The sequence below is a fragment of the Rhizophagus irregularis genome, chromosome 27 (assembly GCF_026210795.1).
Source record: "Rhizophagus irregularis chromosome 27, complete sequence".
NCBI classification, from domain to species: domain Eukaryota; kingdom Fungi; phylum Glomeromycota; class Glomeromycetes; order Glomerales; family Glomeraceae; genus Rhizophagus; species Rhizophagus irregularis.
In genome coordinates this window covers 2,178,420-2,200,922 of record NC_089455.1, presented here as the reverse complement: position 1 = coordinate 2,200,922, position 22,503 = coordinate 2,178,420, and the positions used below count along the sequence as shown (strand labels likewise).

Here is a 22,503-nt window from a genome sequence, read left to right as displayed (position 1 = left end):
AGAAGAAGAAGCTCCAGAAGTTTCCAAGTATGATCCAATATCAACTTTAATTCCATTAATATATTTATTATTAATGCTAGCTAAAAAATAACATAAAGAAACTAATTTTTTTTGTTGTTATTATTTGTTGTTTCAGATTTAGTATTAGGATTAGTTCCAGCATATAATTCATCAAAAAATCCAATTAAATCTTTATCAGCTGTTTCTAACATAGTTTTAAAAGCTATTGGATCATAAATAGGTTTAAGATTTAATCTATGTTGATTATTATAAAGAATATTAGACATTTTTATTATTTTACTACTTAATTTAATTTCACTTGAAATTTTTAATTGTGTCATAATTTCTTGATAATCTGATTCAAATTGTTGTAATTCTTCTCCAGTATATAAGATATCTTTTCTAAATAAATAAGTATGATTTCCTATTTTTGATATATTGTCATTATTATTTTTTCTAGAAATTGGTGCTTTATATTCTTCAGTTTGTAAATATTGAGAATCTTTATCAGTTTTTTTTTTACACATACTGCAAATCATTGCAAGTTCATCTAATTCTAATACTTTAATTAATCTTGTTGGAACTTTTTGAAGACTAAATTGCCGCTTGTATTTTTTGATTGATTTAAGTATTCATCATGTTTTGGATGTTGACAAGTTTTTATTTGTTTAGTTTCTATTGATTCATTTTGTATAACTTCTATTGATTCATTTTGTATAACTTCTATTAATTCATCTTGTATAGCCTCTATTAGTTCATCTTGTATAGTTTCTATTGATTCATCTTGTAAATTATCATTATCATTTAAATTGTTTTTTTTAATTGGAATAGGTGCTTTGTATTTTTCATTTTGTAAATATTCAGAATCTTTATCAGTTTTATTTCTACACATACTACAAATTTCTGAAGATTCATTTAATTCTAAAACTTCAATTAATCTTTTTGGAACCTTTTTAAGATTAAGTTTGCTTGATTTTTTTTTGTATTTTTTGATTGATTTTTATATTCATCATGTTTTGGATGCTCACAACTCTTATTATAATTAATATTTCTAGTTTCATTTAAAATAAATTGATTGTAATGTATTTGGCATAAATACATTCCAACTGAAATAATTAATTCAGTAGATTTTGGTATTTTAGTGTTATAAGTGATTGGCTTTATTCTTCCATTACATTCAATGGAATCAAAATTGCAAATATTTGAAAAAGTAGAAGTGTTATCCATTTTTTATAATTAAAAATTATGAAAGTATTTAAAAAAATATTGTTTTTTTATTTTAAATTGGATTGGATTTTCTAATTTTGCTAAAGCAATTTTTTTGTCTATTTATAAAAAAACTGATTAAATATAACACATAGAAAACTTTTAAAATAATTAATTTTATCTTATATTTTTAAAATAGTAAACAAAAATAAATTTTAGAAAATATATAAAGTTTTAAAATCAAATAATCATATATTACTTAAAATTGACTAAATATAACATATAAGTAAGTTTTGGTTTCAAGCGAATTAGGATGCCATTTTTTTACCATATATTTCTAAATGGTTAACAAATATATAATGAAAATTTCAAAGTTGGCTTAAAAGTCTGTGGCTTTGTACAAAACTTTGAAGTCTAAAAATTGCAAATTTATTAAAATTGACTAAATATAGTATATAGGTAACTTTTGGTTTCAAGCGAATTAGGATGCCATTTTTTCACCATATATTTCTAAATGGTTAACAAATATATGATGAAAATTTCAGAGTTGGCTTAAAAGTCTGTGGCTTTGTACAAAGTTTTAAAGTCTAAAAATAGTAAATTTCCTAATTAAATACTAAAAATTTATATATAAAATTAATAAATATCAATTTTAGTAATGAAAAAGGTTTATTATTTTATTCTATATCGTTAAAAAACTTAAATTTATCAATTTTTATAGCCCGGCCGAATGTATATCGGTGTAGCCAAGCCAGATCGGCCGATTTTATATAATGTGATAATTCATAATAGAAATACAAAATCGTGAATATCTTGGCATCTAGTGATCCAAAATTAATGAAAATACCACCATTTAACTCGTCTCGATGAGGCGAATCCAATGAGCACAACTTTATCAAAATTGGATGACTGAATTTCGAGATATTGTTTATTGAAGTTTGAAAAATATATATGATCAGCAAAATGATCGGCATGGTGATATAAGCATGTCCGCTATGCTGTAATTGATAATTACTACCTTATGTTATAATAGTAAGGGTTGCAACCTATTACTACTTTTAAAGTTAAAGTGTTGTAATATTACAACACTTATGATTGTTCAAAAATTTTCTTTTTGAAAAATAAAAATTACAAAAATAAGTTTTTATAGAATAAATATCATCATAAAAAAAAATAATTAATATATTATAATATATATTTGTATAATTGGAAATAATTATAATAATTACAATACTACTTAGTAGTAATTATAGTACTATATAACAATTATAATATTGTGTTGTAATTACAACAAAAGTGTTGTATGTATGTTGTAATAGTTGCAACCTTACAACCTTCTAAAAATAATTACATATTATATCTTTAGAAATAAGGTTGCTTGTCTAAACCTCTTCAAAATCCTACGATTAGTTTTGTCAAAATTTTACTATAGATTTATTATAGTTTCGGCAGAGTTTCAGCAGTTTCGGCATTTATAATAAGTTTTGGCAGTTTCGCCTTTCTCCAAAGTTTTGCCAGTTTTTTAATATAACATTAATATAGTTTTGGCAGAATTTCACTTTTCGGCAAAATGCCATCTTGCCTAAACCCCTAGGTTTTAGCAAGCAACCTTATTTAGAAATACTATCTTACTAATATTTTAATAAAACTGCAAATTATCAAATACTATTAAAATTATATATTTTACTTTATTATTTTATTTGTAATATATAAAATAAAATTAAATAAACTTTTTTATAATTACACAAATAATTTAAATAAAGATTTTATGTATATATATATATATATATTTTTTTTATAATCACAACTGCTTCATTACAAATATGTACAATAGCATTAGGTTTTATTTAAGTTACTAAAAAAATTATTTGGATTTAATTTAATATAAGTCTGATTTTCTTTATTTATAATTATAATATAATATAAATTTACAATTGGTTTTCCAGATAAGTTTGTTAACTTATATTTGATAATTAGTTCATCAATTGTTTTCTACACCTCTCTTTTAAAATTATTTAATCTTTTATTCTATTGTAATCATAGAGAAATTTCTTTAAATGGTCTTTTATGTTTATTATTATCTTTTATTACAGATTGTAAACCAATTTGTAAATAAGAATTATATAATATTTTAATATTAAAACTAAAGAAATGGGAATCAGAAAGTTTTGTTAATTGATTTTTCAGTTCAACAAAATAATCATTTAGTATTAGATATCGAAATATATTATTTTAGGATTTTTGTGTCAGTTCTGGTATAAAAGAATAATTTCTTACTGCAATAATATTGTAATATGAAGTATATAATCAACTATTTGATATATAATGTACCTCAATTCTTGAATTGATTAGATAGTTATATATAAAAATACAATTAAAAAAAGTCTAATAAATAAAAAAACTTTTTAGAATTTTTTTATATTTACAAAAAAAATAAATACTAAAAAGTATATTACTTTCATTTTCTAGCTATTTCTATTATTTTATTTGTAATTTAGAATTAAACAGGTTCACTATTAAACATTTTAAATATATTATTCATTAAGGATACACAGGTCGAAAAGTGAAAAATCAGGCACCAATCAGTCACCAATCAGGTAGCTGGTTGGTGACTGATTGGTGCCTGATTGGTGCCTGATTGGCATTTTCGCCAAATACCGTCACCAATCAGGCAGTTTGCTAACTTTTGATCCAGTGATCAGAAAAAGATAAAATATAGCTCATTGGAATCGTCTCAACAAGACAAATCTAATGGTAGTAAAATCGCATCTCTAGGATTAATAGTTAATAAAAAATTAAATAAAATATAAATGATACATTTTCATTTTTATATTTTACTTAATTTCTCATCAAGTATTAATCCTAGAAATGCGTTTTTACTACCATTAGATTCGTCTTGTTGAGACGATTCCAATGAGCTATATTTCATCTTTTTCTGATCACTGGATCAAAAGTTAGCAAACTGCCTGATTGGTGACGGTATTTGGCGAAAATGCCAATCAGTCACCAATCGGTCACCAATCAGGTACCTGATTGGTGGCCGATTGGTGACTGATTGATGCCTGATTTTTCACTTTTCAACCTGTGATACTGTCAGATATTACCTAATATTTTAGAGGAAGGAGGGGTGACTAAAGATCTTAGATTATATATAATACTATATAAGGAATTATAAATATAATATATCTTACTTAGGAGAAGGGAAGTAATAAACTCTTATTAAAGTGATATTAGGTAATATCTGACAGTACCTTAAACCTAAACTCTTAAAATTAATTCCAAAGTAATTTCTAATAGATTTCAAAATTGTAAAATCCAGTTTCAAAAGTATATATAACTTTTAATAATTAGATTAAATATAAAATTATCATTAATATTATTATGTATTATTTAAATTTATCATAAATTTAATGTTTATTTTAATTACATATTAATCAAATTTTATATTTGTTATTAAATTTAATTAGTAATATGAGCTGAATCAGCCTATATATTTGCATTAACAAGATGGACATATTAAATATTATCTTACTGATCATTTACTGATTATAATTATTAAGGTTGCTTGCTGAAACCTAAAGGTTTAGGCAAGATGGCGTTTCACCAAAAAGCAAAATTCTGCCAAAACTATATTAAAGTTATATTAAAAAACTGGCGAAACTTTGGAGAAAAATGAAACTACCGAAACTTATTATAAATGCCGAAACTGCTGAAACTCTGCCAAAATTATAATAAATCTAGTAAAATTTTGATGAAACTAATCGTAGGATTTCGAAGAGGTTTAGACAAGCAACCTTAATAATTATATAATATTGATTATTATGATTTTTTAAGGACTTAAGCTATATTTGCTCAAAAAAATTATATAACTATTTTTTTTTAGTAGTTTAGCTTATCTAAAATATATCATAAAATTATTGTAATAAAAAAAAATGTAATACCAAAGTTAACTTTAAGCAGAAATATTCAATAATTATAACATTTATTAATCATATGCTAATCATCTGCTAATTTAACTTTGAAGTTTTAAATAAAGTTACAGATATTTGGACAAAATTTAAAACTTTATAATATATTATTTAAGTATTCAAGAATTTATAATTAAAATAAATTAGAATAATTTTTAAGGCCAAGTAAATAAAATTATTCGTTTCTCATAACCAGACGGATCATGTAAATGTTAAAAAAAGATAAAAAAATTTATTTTATTTAGTCATGTGATTTTAGTTTTGACCAATCATAATCATAAAAAAATAATTTTTTTTTCCACTGGCAAAAAATTTATTAAATCAACCAATTAACTTCTAGGAATCGGCTAAATTTTTATTGAAAAATAAATTTTTTTTTCGAATTGGCCGGGTCAAATTTAGCAATTTTTTTTTATGAGAAACGAATAATTTTATTTTTTTAGCCTTAATAAAGTAATTATCATTAAATAAATACTTGCAATTATTATAAGATAATAATGCTAATTTTTGGTAACTTTTTATTAAATTATTTTAAGAATTAATTCATTAATAATAAATAATAAATAAATAATCAAAATAAAATTTAATATAATATGTAATTAAACTATAATAATATGTAAATAATAAATAAAGTTTTTTATTTTATATAAAAATACTTATTTTTTATTAAATTATAAAAAGTACCATTAGTAAAGTTACTTAATAATATTCTGATTTAAATAAAAATTAATATATTATAATTCTAAAACTATTTATTAATTTGTAAATTTTGCAAAAAAATCATTGATAACAGTATTTTTTTTATGTAATGAGATTGAATAAATAATTAACAAATAATTGATAAATGATCAGCAAAATCAAATTTTACAAAAAGTATTATATAACTAATTAATATTCTAATATTATTATAAAAGAAAAAGTACCAGTTATATAACCATGTAAAAAAATTATTACATCAGTCATTTCTCTCAGTATTTTCATTATTTATATTTATTTGAAGAACTTAATTTTAAATAAATAAAATTGTTATTATACTGTTTATATGACAGTACATAATTTCATATAATACTGGCTAACCAGTATTTTTTTTTTTGGTAATACTAAGATAATTCTATAAACTAAAATATCTATCACTTTATTCTGTCATATTAAAGGTAAACAAATACTTTTTCTATTAAAATAAGTAGAAGTATGAATATTATTAAGGCAAAAAAATAAAATGGCCTTGCTAGTATAAATAAAGATATGGTATGTAATTATTTTTAAAAAGTTGTAAAATTGCAACTATTACGGTGCAGAACCTCTATAATAAGAACTTAAAAAAATTTAAATAAAATTTGATTCTATGATTGAATTTTAATTTTATAAAAAGAATTAAACTCTATTTGTTAAAAGGAATTGATTTAAAAAATAAAAAAAAAGTCTCAATTTTTTAGATTATGTAAGCATCACGTGATACATATATTAGCCAATCAGAAATTAGGATTTTATTAATTATATGATATAAAAATTTATATAATATATTTGTTTATTGTATTTCATTATAAACTGATGATTGATGAATCAGATACATGATAATGAGATTTATATTTTATTATATGCATTTTTTGATTAAATTAAAGTAAAATTACTTAATTTTTGAATTCTTTTGTTTATAAATTTATCATCTGAACTGTCTTTTAAATATCATTATTTATAACATTAAATTAATCTATACTTAAATAATTTTGTTTATTAATTTTTTTTTTGCAATATTAGAACTTTTTTTCTTCTTAGCATATTGAAAAAAAAATCTGAAGTAAAATAATAATTAATATTACATTAAATGTGGCTAAAAAAAATCTGTAATGCAAAAATTAGATTAGTCTCAATTTTAACTAAATTTTGTCAGTATATTTAAATTACAGATTTTTAAACAGCTAAAACTTAGCCAAAATTTAATTTAGAAAAAAAATAACCGATAATTTTTAAAGCTAATGATCATATCTATAAAAATTATCAGTTAAATTTTTTACTTTAATATAAAAAATTTTTTTTTTAGAAATTTATAATCAATCAATTGTTACTATACATAAGTAGTTGAGTATAGAGGTTCTGCACTATATAACATACTATTAATTTAGTATCAAAAAAATATCATAAAGATATTATTACTTTTAAAATATTAATATCATTAAATTCAATTTTATAATATTTTAATAATATGTAACCTAATTTAAAAGTTAATTTAAATAGATCAAAGTTATTATTATTTATTACAATAACAATTTTAATTACTAGATACAAATAAAGAGGACCCCGGATATCTAATATAAAGGTCATAATGGACTTTTGGCCAAAAACACCCCTTTTTGCTGAAACTCAAAAAATCGTTTTTTGTAAATATCTCAGCATCCAGTAATTCAATTTTAATGAACGTTTTTTTATTTTGTAGCCCTCATTTAGCTCTACAATTTAAAAAAAAGTTTATCAAAATTGGACCACTGGATGCCGAGATATTTACAAAAACATTTTTCTTGAAAAAATAGTAAAAATGGGCCAATCTGCCCGAAAGTGTGACTTATGACCTGTTTTGGAGATATCCGGGGTCCTAAATAAAGTATGTATTAGTTCAAACTGAATGTTATACAACAGATCAATAATTCTATAATAAACTAATTCAATAAATTAAAAGCATGAGTTAAATACAATAGGAATCTAAAAAATTAATGATTGTAAGTCAAAACATTATGCTTTAATACTCAAGAATCATAATTCATCAACCCAAAGTTGAGGATTAACCAGATACCTTGCTTTAGATTCAATGACACTGCTCAAGTTGGATGAAGTATTACAGGTACGTTTTAAGAAGACTCATTATGACTTTCTTGTAAAAAAGGTAAATATATTTGAAAATACTAAACATAAATTCACCTTAGAAGCTTAGTAAAAAACTCCTATAAACAACTGCAGTTTCATCATTACCAAAATCATTGGACTTAAAAATACAATAAAAAAGTTCATAAGAATGACAGCTTTAAAAAAAAAAATACAAATATATTCTCAACTTTCACAATGCACCCTTATTCTTTGGCCTGAAATTCTCATATGACTAAATTATTGTTATTTATAATTTGATTTATTAAATCCACCATAAATTGCCAGGCAAAGCGAACTTTTATTAGACAACCATAGTTTCATCAACAACGTTGCAATGTGTTTAGATGAATGACAACCTGTTTAATAAATTTTAAATGCGTAAACGTGGTCTTAAAATCCATTATAAAGTAGGCTACAAAAAGTGTAAAGCAACCTACCTAACCCTCAAGTAGGTCTAAGGGTTAGAAAATCAATTATACACCAAACACACACAAGTTGGTATGGAGTTAAAGTCTTATAAACTAAAAATTATTTTTGCCACTTAATTCTCCAATAATCAATATTATAAAAAAGTTACTTACGACTTAAGCCTACTTAATTATATATAAAATGACACTTTGAACAGATAGAACTCATGATAATATATGAGAATATTCCATCATACCTATTTTAAATTTTAACACTTGATTAAAGAATTTTCGTTGTGTTATCAACTGATTATATAAGTTTTACATCTATATAATATAAGCTTATACCTATATAATCAATCAAACAAGTCCGCTATTTCCTATAACACACTATACATGACAGCAAACGGTATAGAAGGCAGATTCTATTTTTCAAAAAGAAAGTTTTTTTTTTAAAAAAAAAATGTATAAAATAAATAGTCTTAAATAAAATAGTGGTTAAATTAACTTTTTAGGAATTAATAGGCCTTATAACCTTATAATATACGCGATCATTTAATCAGATAATTTACTAAATTTAGTATTACATGAACTTAATCAACCTGATAATTATTTAGTCTCTTTATAGGTGGATATTTCTTAAATTATTATCTAAACTTTTCAATTTTTTGCAGAATCAAAGATGAAAACTGGAAAAGTATTCTAATTCAGAATTTTTTTTTAAGAAATGTGTTTGTTATTTTGTAAATTACCAGTTAGAATTGGCTTAAACTTTAAAATTCTTACTTTACGCAAATGTTACATAAATGTATTCTTTTTAATCTGTATAAGAATGTCAAATATATAGAAATATTTAGGCCATATACACTAAAGAAGAAACGTCACATAATAATCATTCCATTTTTAACAAAATAATAATTACTTTTTAAACTTGAAAATGTTATATCTTAGACAAACATTTTATAGTTTTATATATCCATTTTATTTTATATTATTATCACTCAACATTATGGTATAATGTTTAGAATAATGATGTTTCATATTATCATTTACTCGTAAAATTTACTAAATTTATTCAATGTAATATCATTATAAAATGCATAATTTTATAAAAAAATTAGAGTGTTTGCTAAGATTTATAATTATATTATTATTAATAACTATGATTAAAGAATATGAAGTATCAGTATAAATAAAATAACTTATTAATAAAGAATCAACGATCTTATTTCTGCTTCTAAAAGGTATTGTTAATTCTTTGGTCATATTATCTAATTCTTTAACGGCAGACAAATTTTTTCTGTTCCATAAAACCTTAAAGGTTTCTCTTACGAAATCAACTAAGATATTGAACCCTCCATTTCTTGTTAATTCTAAAATATTAATAGCTATAAGCTGTCAGTTTAGAATCTTTTGGACAAATTCTTCATCAACATAATTTATAAGTTTCTTTTGAGATAAACTTCCGGTAGATGCTCTATAATTAAATTAATAATTAATACAAACAGCACTACTATTTGGTTAGCTACGAAACAATTAAATAAATACCTGTTTTTTCATATTTCTTTAAATTCTTCTACAGAAGTTAAAATAATTTGATTAAACTTATTTCTAAAATCTATAAAAAATTTTCAGGTTTTTTCGAGATAGCTTTTCGCTTCATTTGAATGTATTTTAATTTTGAAAATTTTTGTTATTAACTCATCAAAAACTTCACCACGTGGACTTCTCGCATGTAAAAAAAGATACTTGACACTTTTGTCCCATAGACGAATTTTATTCTAAAATATTAAAAATAAATTATTTAAAAGATTTAGATATAATAAATATTATTATGTTAATTTAATACTAACATCCGTAATTTTACTAAATGACGGATGAGATAGCAACATCATTTCTAGTGCCAATATTAAAATTTCTGGATGGTCGACGAGCTAAGAAACTATTTCTAAATTTGACTTTGATTGAAATACTTCAGGTTTTTTATGATCTTCTGTCTTACCCACATCATCATCATCATCATTATCATCACTACTTTTTTCATTTACACCATTAGAACTGTCTCATCAAGACAAATTGAATGGCGGTAAAATCATCTCTCTACAATTAATATTGGCGGAGTTATGATACAATAAAGTTTTAAGTATAATTTTGGCCAAAATTATGTTAATTTTTGGCCAGAATTATGATATACTATATAAGAAATTTTTTATATAGTCATATCTCTTTATAATCACCAATTATGAACTGTCTCAAATGTGTGACTATAAAAAGAGTTGACTGTATTATAAATCTGCTGAACTTTTGCTGATTTATTATATAACCAAAAGTTTTAATTTTGATCAGTATTAGAATTTTGATTTGTTTGTTAAACAAAACTATTTATTGAAGTAGTCTAATAATTAAAATTATTTTTTACATTAATTTTTTTATTACTATTATTATTAGAATTATCAATTTTATTTTTATTAAATCCAATATTTATATCAAAAAAAAATTATATATAAAAAAATATTCATAAATAAGGATTTTATATCTATTAGGATTTAGAACCTGTCAGAATTTTAGATTTTAGGATTTTAAGTTTTAGGATTTTAGCCTATTAGAATTTTGAGTTTTGGATTTCATATTATACTCAAAAATTTAAAATAATTTGTAAATAAATTTGTAAAAAAGCAATAATTTTAAATACATTATAATGCTTAACAGTTAGCATTATAATTATATGATAATATGATTTATGTATTTTTTATTTATTAATTTAACTGATTCTATTAGTAATATAATAATTATATTTCACTTTGCAGTATTTAATTCTGCAATATATATTTCAAATATATTCTTATAAGTTTTTCAAATTTCTTTTATTTTATAAGAATATTTGCAAAAAAAATAGTACTAATTAAAACTTTTGTCTGGTCATTTTGAGAGTTCTGAGTAATTTTAATTAGTATAATGTATTTAATTTAAACTATAATCTATGAGAAAACATATACTATAGCATTGAATACCAGTAATGTGATTTAAAACTTTAAAAATATAATTTTTATTATAAAATCAATAAATATATTTTCCATGATATTATTATATAATATTTTAGGGGTGAGGTATTTGAAAATCTTATAATATATACAGTAAGTATAATGTAAAATTATATATATATATATTACATGGATGGGTGGAATATAGACATATAATAAATGGATATTATGTAATAAATAAGCCAATTCCACCAATTCCTTAATTTTAAATTTCAACTTTTCCAAAATCAATTTTTTCAAATTCTTCAAAAACTAAATATAATAATTAATTACAATTAGAAATAAAGATTATTTATAGATTACAATAAAAAGAAAAATAAAATATAACTTACTATTAGATGGTGATGCATTTTCAAAACCTGCATATGAATTGAATTTACTTTTTTTATAAACTTGATTTCCAAAAACATCATCAAATAAATCAGGATTTTTGATCCTTACTTTTTCAGCAATTAAAAATTCACTATTATTTGAATGATAGTGCTTTTTCCATTCTAAAAATAAGTTTCTTAATTCCGAGGCTTTTGGACGTTTTTTTGAATCATCATCCCAACATCTTTTCATAAGGTCTGCGTAAGATTTTGGAATATCTTTTGAAATTTCCGGACGATAACCTTCAATTCTTTATAAGGTAATTCGCAACAGCAAATTACCCACATAATAATTCCAAAACTATAAATATCTGAAGCAGTTGTAAACTTTGAACTTCAATTCAGATGTTCGGGAGCAATAAAAGAAAAAACGCCTTTTGGAATTTCAGAAGTTTTACTAGAACTTCCACATAATCCCAGATCACTTATAGCTGGAAATTGAAATTTATCTTCATCATCCATCAAAATATTACCGCAATGAATATCCTTATGAACCATATCTTTACTATGAATTATGTCAAGAGCACCTGATAATTCTTCTAATATTTCCAAGCGTCTGTACCAAGTGAATTTTTCATCATAGACTTTATTTTCAATATAATTAAGTATATCACGATCATTTGCCCACTTCATCACCATAATATAAGAATTCGATTTTGGTCTTTTCTTAGAACAGGAACTTTCATCTTTTAGCCATTTTGTGATTTCTATATCATCCCCCGGAGATTTCGTAATTCCAAAACATCGTAGTACATGATTTTCATCATTACGTAAGAATTTTTGGTGATTTTGAACCTATTCAATATTATTATAAAATCGTAATATAAAATAGAAACGACAAATTTCGAACTTTTACCTCATTTAAAAATTGATTAAATTCTTTTTCATCTTCACCCATTTCTAGTGAAGCGTTTTCACTTTTACTAGGGATATTTTTCCAGTCGATACTCTTAATTTCTTTTAAAGCTACAGTTGTATCAGGAACATTTGTCCAATCTCGACTTACACTATGAAGTTGGTGCTTAGGACCCCTAGTCCATTTACCTTTAAATATTTTACCAAATGCACCTTCGGTAATATACTCAACATTCATGATTTCCTCATAATCAATCCATTCAAAATAGTCTAAACCATCTATTGCATTTAATTGACTTTCTCGAATCAACTGATCAATTTTTGGATATCCGCTTGTCCAATTTTTAAAATTTTGTTCAAATTTTCTGGTTTCACAAACTTTGCACCAATCTCCAACATTTAATACTCTATAACATGATAAACAACTGCCATATTTTAATCTTAATTCCATTGGTTTAATAATATGTACCTTCAGGCTTTGCAATTAATTTCTTGTCGTTCTTAATCATCTCTTGATACCTATTAGTAATTTTCTTCTTATTATCTTGAATCGATTTTTTAGGGTAAGTTTTTATTTCATTGGCTTTTTCATCGTGTATATCTTTAGTTTTTTTAATAGGATTTATTAAAGAGAATAGGCTTTTCATTGTTTCTACAATTCTTTTAAAAGAAAATTTTTTATTTGTAAATAAATTTTGATAAAAGAAGATAGATAATTTATATATTTTCCAAATAAATTCGGAAGTTAGACAAGACATGTTCTATAAAGAAATTCTTACCAACGTCAATTACACAGATAAGTCGGATTGATATATCAAAAATAATCTTTTTATACTTATATGAAAATTATGTAAGAATCTGAGTATCAAGATTTACAATAAAATAAGCTATACTTAAACTTTGATTTAAAGGTTAAACTAAAAAGAAAAAAATGTTAACCGTTAATTCCGGTAGAAATTAATTATTTTCGGTCGATATAACTGATATGGAATCAAATCCGATATAAAATATCACGATTTTACCAATAAATTCGCGATTGTTTTAAAATGATAGACTTTGTTTCAGAAGAAATAACATCAAACCCGGTTCATTGAAGGTCCAGTTTTATCGCGATTTGCCTATAATGGTCCTAAAAAAAGAAATTTTTCGCTTGTTATATAACAAGTATTGTTATCTGTTATCAACCAGAAAAAGGATATAAAAATTTGATCGGCATAATGTATATATTTAAAGTTAAAAAACAGAAATTAAGCCATCACTACTTTTTAAATAGCCGTAAAAAATTTTCATCGGGTCTATAATAGTTATGAACAAAGCACGACAAGGTACTTTTTTTGTTAACGACGTACCACATTCTGTTCCATTTTCCGTAATTGATTATAAAGATGAACAAAGAGGATATTCATTTACTACGCGCTGGAAAGATAATTATGGAATTCGTGAAGATCCAAGTGGAAATGGAGTAAATGGCATAGTATTACATTGGGACGTATGTGCATCAGCAAGAGATTGTTTTCGTGTATTATGTCAAAGAGGAGTTTCGGCACATATAATGATAGATGGGGATGGAAGCGTGTACCAAATATTAGATTTAGCAAAATTGGCATATCATGCAAAGGGTTGGAATCAAACTTCAATTGGTATAATGTTACAGAACCCCGTTGACCCACCAAATAATGATCGTAATAGAAATATTACTGAAAGTAGAGAGCCTGGAAACAATAAATTACACCCTCATTTGGATTTTACTGATGAACAAAAAGAAATGATAGTAAAAGTTTGTGATGTCTTATGTAAAATTTTTCCTAATCTACCAAAAATCTTGCCTCCTCTTAGTGATGATGATTTAATTACTACTGCTGTTTTACCAAAAAGTGAGAGGGTTGGCATTCTTGCTAATTATAATGTTCAAAGTGGCACTTTGGGTCCTGGTGATTCCTTATGGGTAGAATTTTATCGAGCTAATTTTCCAATTAGAAACTTATAATTACTATCTACTTGTAGTTTAGTAAAAAATCTACATTTAAGTAGTCAAATTAATTTATTCACTATATAATTGTTATTATATTATTTTTATTTTCGGCATGTTATATTATCATTATCATAAACTATGTCATTCTGAGTCTCGATATTTACATAAACAAGATACTCACATAGTATTAAAGTTAGAAATTACAGTATGTAAGAAACTGGTAAAAACGTGAATATCTTAACAATGCGGCTGAAATTTTATTCATAATATACTTTATTAATATTAAAAATTTAAATGAAATATGAAATATTTTTAAAATTTTGACACTAATTGAATTTCTTAACAACCAGTAGTTTAAGTCAAATTGTAATAGAATAAAAATCAATATAAATGATAACATAAATTGAATTATTTCTTGTGGTGGTATAAATCATTGGGAAAGGGTTTTTCAAAACTAACTTAAAGAAAATGTATTAATGTTTCTTTTTTTTCTTTATTTTGTAGGATGCATGTGATTTATTTAATATGGGTGAAATCATCTAGGTGATTTCACATGGAAAGCAAATTATAAACAGTCTATTATAAATAAAAAATTTATGAAACATTAATAAATATACAGAATTTAGAAAATTTTTTCAATTTAAATCAAAATGAAAAATATTTGTAAATTGAAAAATAAGGGTATTACTAAATATTACCAGTGGTGACGGTCACTAGTGCTGAATTTATGATGTAATGCAGGCCAGTATTTTATTATAGTGACCATCACTACTCATGAGTTTTAGTAATATCCGAAAAATGATATTTAAATTTTAAATAATAAAATAAAATATATAATACTTTAATATTATCTTTAAAATATAAACAGCTAAATAATACACTCATTTACTTCAGTATTGAAAAATTACTAACAGTAGAAAAATAAAAATATCTAGTATTAAAAGTATATATTGTATGAACATCTTTTTTTAAACTGTAATACTGGCCAGAAACAGTATAATATAAGCCAAAATTTTCATAATTTTAACTAGAAGTACTTATTTTCAGAGAGTATTTAAAGAATCCTAAATCATATATATAGGTTAAATAAAAATTTCAACAAATTATTTTTTAATACTACTAAGCAAACTTATTTAACATTAAAATTTTTTATACTCCTAAACAATTTATTTTGTAACTATTTTTAATATATTATAAATATTTAAAAAATAATATATAGATTAAACAAAATTTACTAAGATCAATAATTAAAAATTATAAATATAATTTTAATATTTATTAATAGTGAATTACTAGTTATATAATTTATAAATATATTTATTAGTTAATAAAAAAACATAAAAAAATTTATTTATATAATTATTAAAATATTTATTAAACATAATTTTAAACATAATTTATAATAAATAATATGTTATGAGATATATATGGCCTGGTAAATCATCAACCAAAAATGTAATTTGTAATTCAAAATATGTAAATAATTACATATTTTATAATTATTAATATCTTCATAATTAATTAAATATACTTATAAATAATTACATTTAATATAATTACTATAAATATTATTGGTAATTAATCATATAATATATAAAAATATGAAAAAAATTCTAAAATTAATAGTTTAAGTATTTTTATATAAAAATGCAAAAAAATGCTAAAACTGATAGTTTAAGTATTGTTTTTTACTTCAAATCCCTGGGGTGATTATCAGTCACCATTGGACAGAATTATCAATTTTTACCTTTTTTTTAATGCTGGTCGATCATCACATATGGGCTGATTTTTGAAAAGCTAATCAATCAACGCATCTGACACACCTTATTTGCCTATAGACTGGTCTAGACCTTTCCTTTTTTGGTATAAAGATATATGTAGATTACCGACTAAATATATGCTGCATCTGCTACTACCCTGGGTTGATTGATTGGAATTTCAAAAATTGGCTGATATGATAATTTCAGTTGTCAGTGATCATCACCTTTGGTAATAGTTAGAAAAATTCTTAAGCATTTTTATATAAAAATGCAAAAAAATGCTGAAACTAATAATTCCAGTATTTTTATATATATACAGTTTTCGAAAAAAGTAATCAGAATTGCAAAAAATGCAAAAAAAATAAAAACCAGTGATTATAGTAATAACTTCAAATTTTGAAGATTTGTTGCTAAATGTGTAAAGATTATAAATATAAAATTTCAGTCCTATATCTTATTTCTTTGTCTTACAATTGATTTTTTAATTTGAAAAAAAATATCATTAAAAATTTAAGCAGAGTGTAAATTTTATAAAGATTTGATATTGTTCTCAAACATTTAATAAGATGCATGTATATTTGTAATAAAATATTATAAACATAAAAGAATATCTTTTATTAATTTATTAAAATTTTTTTTTGCCATTTAATTAATCAGTTTTTCAGTAAATTTAGATTAAAGTTGACTCAAAAATCATTAATAAAACTCAATTTTAAAAGCATTAAACTTATTTGGATTGATATTTTTTCAAATAAATTAAATATTATTTATCTAATATTAATTAGATTTTATTATAATCCTTTATAATTATTATATTTTAAATCCAATTTTGCCTTTCAACTAATATTAAGGGTTAGGGCCAGTTGACGATCAATACGGAAAATAAACTTTGATTTCAAATTTTTCAACAGCCAACAAATGATAAAGTGTGAAATTTTTTTTATTAGAATCAACATTATGTAAGCTTTATTTTATATCATCCAATCCTTAATAAACTACTATTTGAATGCTGTACCAGAATTTTTGGGATTTTATAGTTTAAATTTTTAATGATTTTTTTTTTCTCAATTAAAAAATTGATTGAGAGACGAGGAAAAGAGATAAAGGGCTGAACTTTTATATGCATAATATTTACACATTTACCAATAAATTTGGAAATTTTAAAGCAATTTTAATCATTGGATTTTTATTTATTGCACTTTTTGTAATTCTGATTACTTTTTTCAAGAACTGTAAATATGAAAAAAATGGTAAAACTGATGGTTTTTAAAAAAAACTTGTCAGTATAAAAAAAGCATATGGCTTATGAAGGACTTTGCTTACTTATAAGATAAGTCACTCCCAGGCCTAAGGTAAAAATCATATATAAAATTCTTTGCAGATCCTACCATAAAAGGAAATTTTATGTTACATTGTTATGATTTTTTTCCTTTTTAGCTAATTAACCGATAGAATTTAAGAAAAAAGTAAGGTAAAAACTATTAGTAAAGTGCCAATTTTCTACAGTAACCTTTATTATAAATAAGTGGGGTTCTGCTTATGATTAGTCAATAATATTTATACTAATTATGTATAGTATAAATAATTATGTATTTATATAGGATCCTGAACAATACTGTATTAAAATTTTTCAAAAGTTGCATATTATAGGAATATTTTCAAATTTTTGTTATTCTACATACTCCTGTATTTAACACAACCAGTGATTCGATTTTAATAAAATTTATATCATTAGATTCGTCTCGATGAGAGGATTCTAATGATAGTAAAATCGAATTCCTAGCTTCAATATTGACAGAGTTATGTCATAAAATATATTTTTACGTCAGTATTTAAAATTTACTTGTAAGTTATATTAGTATTATTCAGGGTTCTATTTATATATTAGCCAATTATGACTAAATAATATAATTATATTATTTAGTCATAATCGGTTTAGATTAAGTTATTTAGTAATAAAATAATCTAAGTACGACTAAATAATCTAAATATAACTAAATATTCTAAATATAACTAAATAATCTAAAGTTAATAATTTAATTATAATTAAATAATTTAATTAAATAACCTACTGTATTTTATTGAAATTAAGCATCACCTTTTTGCAATAATTTTGAGTGAAAAGTTTGGGGTGATGCTTAATTTTGATACTTTTTTTAAATTCAACTGTTAATAAATTTTTTTTTTATGGCGCAGTCTGCTAAGCTGCGTATATAATCAAATTAAAGGATTTTTTCAATTAATCAATATAAATGTGAATTTTAAATTTCATATGATCTTTCTAAAAAAATAATACCAAAGATTAAACGTTAATGCACTTCATATTCTATTGAATAAAAAAACTGTTATTATTTACGCTACTCAATATGAAAGAAATATGACAGGCAGACATTTTGAAATTGACCAAACTATAATTGGATGCTGAATTAAGGCAAGCAAAACTTAAACAAGTAAAATAAACAATAAAAATATGCGGATGAATTTTGGCCAAAAGGCTTTCTATTCTGAAGTTGAAAAGAAAGCATATAACTAGGAGAGATAGCTGTAGTTATTTATATAAAAAGGGCAAGATAATAATCTTTGCTTTTTCTTTATTTGTAATTTATAGAAGATTATTTGTTCTTGTATTAGTTATTATTGTGGTTTTTTTTTAAATACCTGGTATTTTTTAAAGTAATTTGCAACAAAAATCAATAAAATTCAAGCTCAAGTTATATTGAACAAAAGTGTAACTTAGAGGTCAACTGCCCTTTCTTCCTACTGATCCCTTGTTCATTTTTTCAGCAGAAGTTATTGAAGTGCTTTTCTCATTTGTCCTTAGTGGGTTGTTTAACCAAGAAGTTCTTCATGACTGAGAACAATTCGCATAATGTCTTAAGTGACCTGAAGGTAGAAATATTACTCCTGTCGCTGGTTTTCCCAACTACTCTTTGTAAAATTCTTTGGAATTTCCTGAGTATTATTCACCAAGTTTAATGTAAGATGGCCATTTCATAAGAATATTTCCCTAAGCTTTCTGAAAGGTTGAAAAGTAGTGCATTTGGGTTCCTACACCTTTAAAGTCTAACTGGCCAAATGGCTCTCAAGTTAGACTGTTATTTTTGAAAGAAGCATTCTTAAAAGTGTTGAACTCACTAGTTGTTTAGACCTGGTTTTTAGTTAGAAAGGTTTCTAATATAAAATGATAAAGTTGAGATGTATACACATGTCAAATGACCAAAAACAGGCAAAAAAAATAGCTAGAATTGCATAAACTATTCGCAAATTTATATAAACTATTTACAAATAGTATAGGTTAATTCACAAATAGCCAAAAACAGCCAAGAATAGCCAAGAATAGCCAAGAATAGCCACTGCTTTTCGCGCTATTTTTTTTGCCGATTTTTAGCATTTCGACTTGTGATATTTAGTATTATTTTAGCAAATTTTTTATCTTAGGGTTTTTTTGCGTCATGACTTTATTTTTTTGTTTCGTTTTATTTTTCTTGTCTTTTGGAATTTTTTGTGCAATCTTGTTTTCTTTTGGAAAATAGGAGTACTAAGAATTTTGATCGACATTATAGAATTGCTGATCTTTTTCTTTTTTAATTTAGTTGATCTTTGGGTGAAGAATAGGATGACAGATTATGTGATACAGTTTTTATAGCACAAGAATTTGTTGGTCACATGTTGAACTATCATATGATATTATTCAAGGTTGATTACAGTTTAGAGAATTGTTTGAAATGAACTAGGTGTTCTCTTAGGATTGCATGACACTAAAAAGTTCTCCTATCAGTTGGATTGCATAATACTAAAAAGTTCCTGATATTCTGTGTGAAGTTGGCTTATTATCATTGGTAATATAGTTAAATAGGGAAAATTATTTTTATTATAACTTTACTCATAGAATCACCTTAACAATAGTCATACTTTTCTTAGTTGAGACCTGAAATCGAAGACTATGCATACGTACCTTTCTATATATCAAATTCTTAAGTGAAGATTTATGGGAACATCCATACTAATTATGGAATATAGAGTTTGCCAAACAAACTGTTTTTAATGACCAATCTAACAAAATTTGCTTCGTTGGCTAATCAGTCTAATAATCTTAAAGATTCAGCAGTTGTTGTGCAAAGGTGGTGATTACGAAAAGGTTGCTTAGGGAGTAGGTCTTTTAGTACAGTTACTTTTACTAATTTTGAAATAGATTTTAGGGAAGGATCAATAGATATAATTTAGACATGATTATAACTTTGGTGTATATTGCTTTTTAGTTTAGTTTTCTCTTTTTTGTATTTTTTGGAGACTGTTTGGCTTTTATTTTAGTTATGTTTATTATAGAACTTCACATGTTTTCTTGTTTATTTTAAATTCTTGTATAAATTTAATAAAAATAAGATTACCATGTTGAGTTTGCCCAAAAGTGTGACTTATAACCTGTTTTGGAGATATCTAGGGAATATAATAAAAGTATTACAAAATTATTATAAAACTAATTCAAAAAAAAGTAGCATTTTTAGTAAAGTATATGTGGTTTGTCTCTTAAAAATAAGTTGGAAATGAAGTGACTGGATTTAAATAGACCTTTAAATGATAAATTAATTGAAACATTGGAAGAAATTGAAATAAAAAGGAATAATTTGCTTCTAGGCAAGGATATTTATAACCAGCCAACTACTAAGATAAAACCAAAAATACTTTCTCATCAGAATATTACTACAGAAGATATTGATAGGATTGTAAATAGTAAGATTCAGATGTTACAACAATTAGCATTAAATCAATCATCAGCATTTTCTTTCAGTCAAGAAAATATTACTAAGGCTAATTTACAAGTTATAGTAGCTATAGCTAAATCCTTTCAAAAGACTATTTCTTGAGCAACTAAAACTCTAGATAATAGTAAAAAATTGGCCAATAAGAGAGGAGAAGACCTTATTATTAGACGTTTTTTTGAATAATCTAATAAGAGAAAAAAATAATGTAACTCCTGGTAATGATTATAATTATGATTCTATTAATGATATTACTGATAGTATGGCTGGTATGACACTTAATAATGTTATAGTAAATGCTGTTGTTAAACATACTGTTAAGAAATCGTCTTCAGGTCACAAATGCTCTAAGTATGAAAGATCTGGACATAATTTATGAAACTGCTCTCAAGAGAAGAAAAAGAAAAGCAAGATCAGATTTCAATATTTTTTATTTCATTGGATTTGTCTTATTAAAAGAATTAAATGATAATAATTTATAACAATTAGTTTAATATTGATTAAACAAGCCAATTTTAAAAACCAAATTAGCATTCTATATATATAAAGTTTATATAACATTAAATATTTTGACTTTATTTTATTTACAGTCAAAGCTTGTTATAGTGAACTTTCCGTTCCACTATGTAATTTTTTCCCCTTTTTCACTATAATGAGATTTATTAAGAAATTTTACTATATTAAAAGAAATTAATTATAAAGAAAAAAATCAATAGGTCACTATAACACGATTTTACTTAATATTCACTATAACGAGATTCACTATAACGAGCTTTGATTGTACTACAGGTTTTAGTACTAATTAGATTTAATGGTTTGATTTTAAAAATCAAATCAGTATTCTATATATGTAAAATTTATGTAATATTAAATATTTTAACTTTATTTTAATTATTATAGATTCTAGTAATCAGATTTTAATAACCTTAAATTTGTTAGAATTATTTCATTAGAAGGAATCTAATGGTAGTAATTTTATAGTAATTGGAGTTTAATATTAACAAAATTATTGTGATTTACTGATTGGATTATATGATTTTATTGCTTATAATCACACTCATCATAGTTACCAAATATAGCTTGTCCCAAATACTGTATGTAACTATAGGAAGAGTTGACTGTATACCTGTATACCAATTTTAATAAATCATTATTTTTACCAGTAAAAAATAGTAAAACAAAATATTGTATATATAATTTAAATTAATAAAATACTGTTAAAACTATAATAATACAGTTGATGAATATATATTAGTTACTTTATACCTTATAGAATGACTGATATTTTAATAATTATAATTGAT

The 22,503-nt window shown here is 23.5% G+C and overlaps 6 protein-coding genes across 6 annotated transcripts; 2 read left to right on the top strand and 4 right to left on the bottom strand.

Moving 5' to 3' along the window:
- Nucleotides 1-101: 101 nt before the first annotated feature.
- On the bottom strand, nucleotides 102-527 carry OCT59_018355 (uncharacterized protein; the record flags this gene model as incomplete). The annotated part of the gene is made up of 1 exon (XM_066148725.1): nucleotides 102-527. One exon carries the CDS (start codon nucleotides 525-527, stop codon nucleotides 102-104), a length of 426 nt encoding a protein of 141 aa, XP_066004626.1.
- A 41-nt stretch (nucleotides 528-568) lies between these two features.
- Nucleotides 569-1,227, bottom strand: OCT59_018354 (uncharacterized protein; the record flags this gene model as incomplete). Its single annotated transcript, XM_066148724.1, has 2 exons — nucleotides 569-968; nucleotides 1,100-1,227. 2 exons carry the CDS (start codon nucleotides 1,225-1,227, stop codon nucleotides 569-571), a joined length of 528 nt encoding a protein of 175 aa, XP_066004625.1.
- A 10,459-nt stretch (nucleotides 1,228-11,686) lies between these two features.
- On the bottom strand, nucleotides 11,687-12,045 carry OCT59_018353 (uncharacterized protein; the record flags this gene model as incomplete). The annotated part of the gene is made up of 2 exons (XM_066148723.1): nucleotides 11,687-11,733; nucleotides 11,814-12,045. The coding sequence occupies 2 exons, from the start codon at nucleotides 12,043-12,045 to the stop codon at nucleotides 11,687-11,689; spliced, it is 279 nt and encodes a 92-aa protein (XP_066004624.1).
- A 143-nt stretch (nucleotides 12,046-12,188) lies between these two features.
- On the bottom strand, nucleotides 12,189-13,354 carry OCT59_018352 (uncharacterized protein; the record flags this gene model as incomplete). Its single annotated transcript, XM_025317346.2, has 3 exons — nucleotides 12,189-12,647; nucleotides 12,709-12,986; nucleotides 13,177-13,354. 3 exons carry the CDS (start codon nucleotides 13,352-13,354, stop codon nucleotides 12,189-12,191), a joined length of 915 nt encoding a protein of 304 aa, XP_025178454.2.
- Nucleotides 13,355-14,013: 659 nt separating this feature from the next.
- Nucleotides 14,014-14,694, top strand: OCT59_018351 (uncharacterized protein; the record flags this gene model as incomplete). Its single annotated transcript, XM_025325996.1, has 1 exon — nucleotides 14,014-14,694. One exon carries the CDS (start codon nucleotides 14,014-14,016, stop codon nucleotides 14,692-14,694), a length of 681 nt encoding a protein of 226 aa, XP_025178451.1.
- Nucleotides 14,695-20,483: 5,789 nt separating this feature from the next.
- Nucleotides 20,484-21,304, top strand: OCT59_018350 (uncharacterized protein; the record flags this gene model as incomplete). Its single annotated transcript, XM_066148722.1, has 2 exons — nucleotides 20,484-20,560; nucleotides 21,007-21,304. 2 exons carry the CDS (start codon nucleotides 20,484-20,486, stop codon nucleotides 21,302-21,304), a joined length of 375 nt encoding a protein of 124 aa, XP_066004623.1.
- Between the last annotated feature and the right edge of the window lie 1,199 nt (nucleotides 21,305-22,503).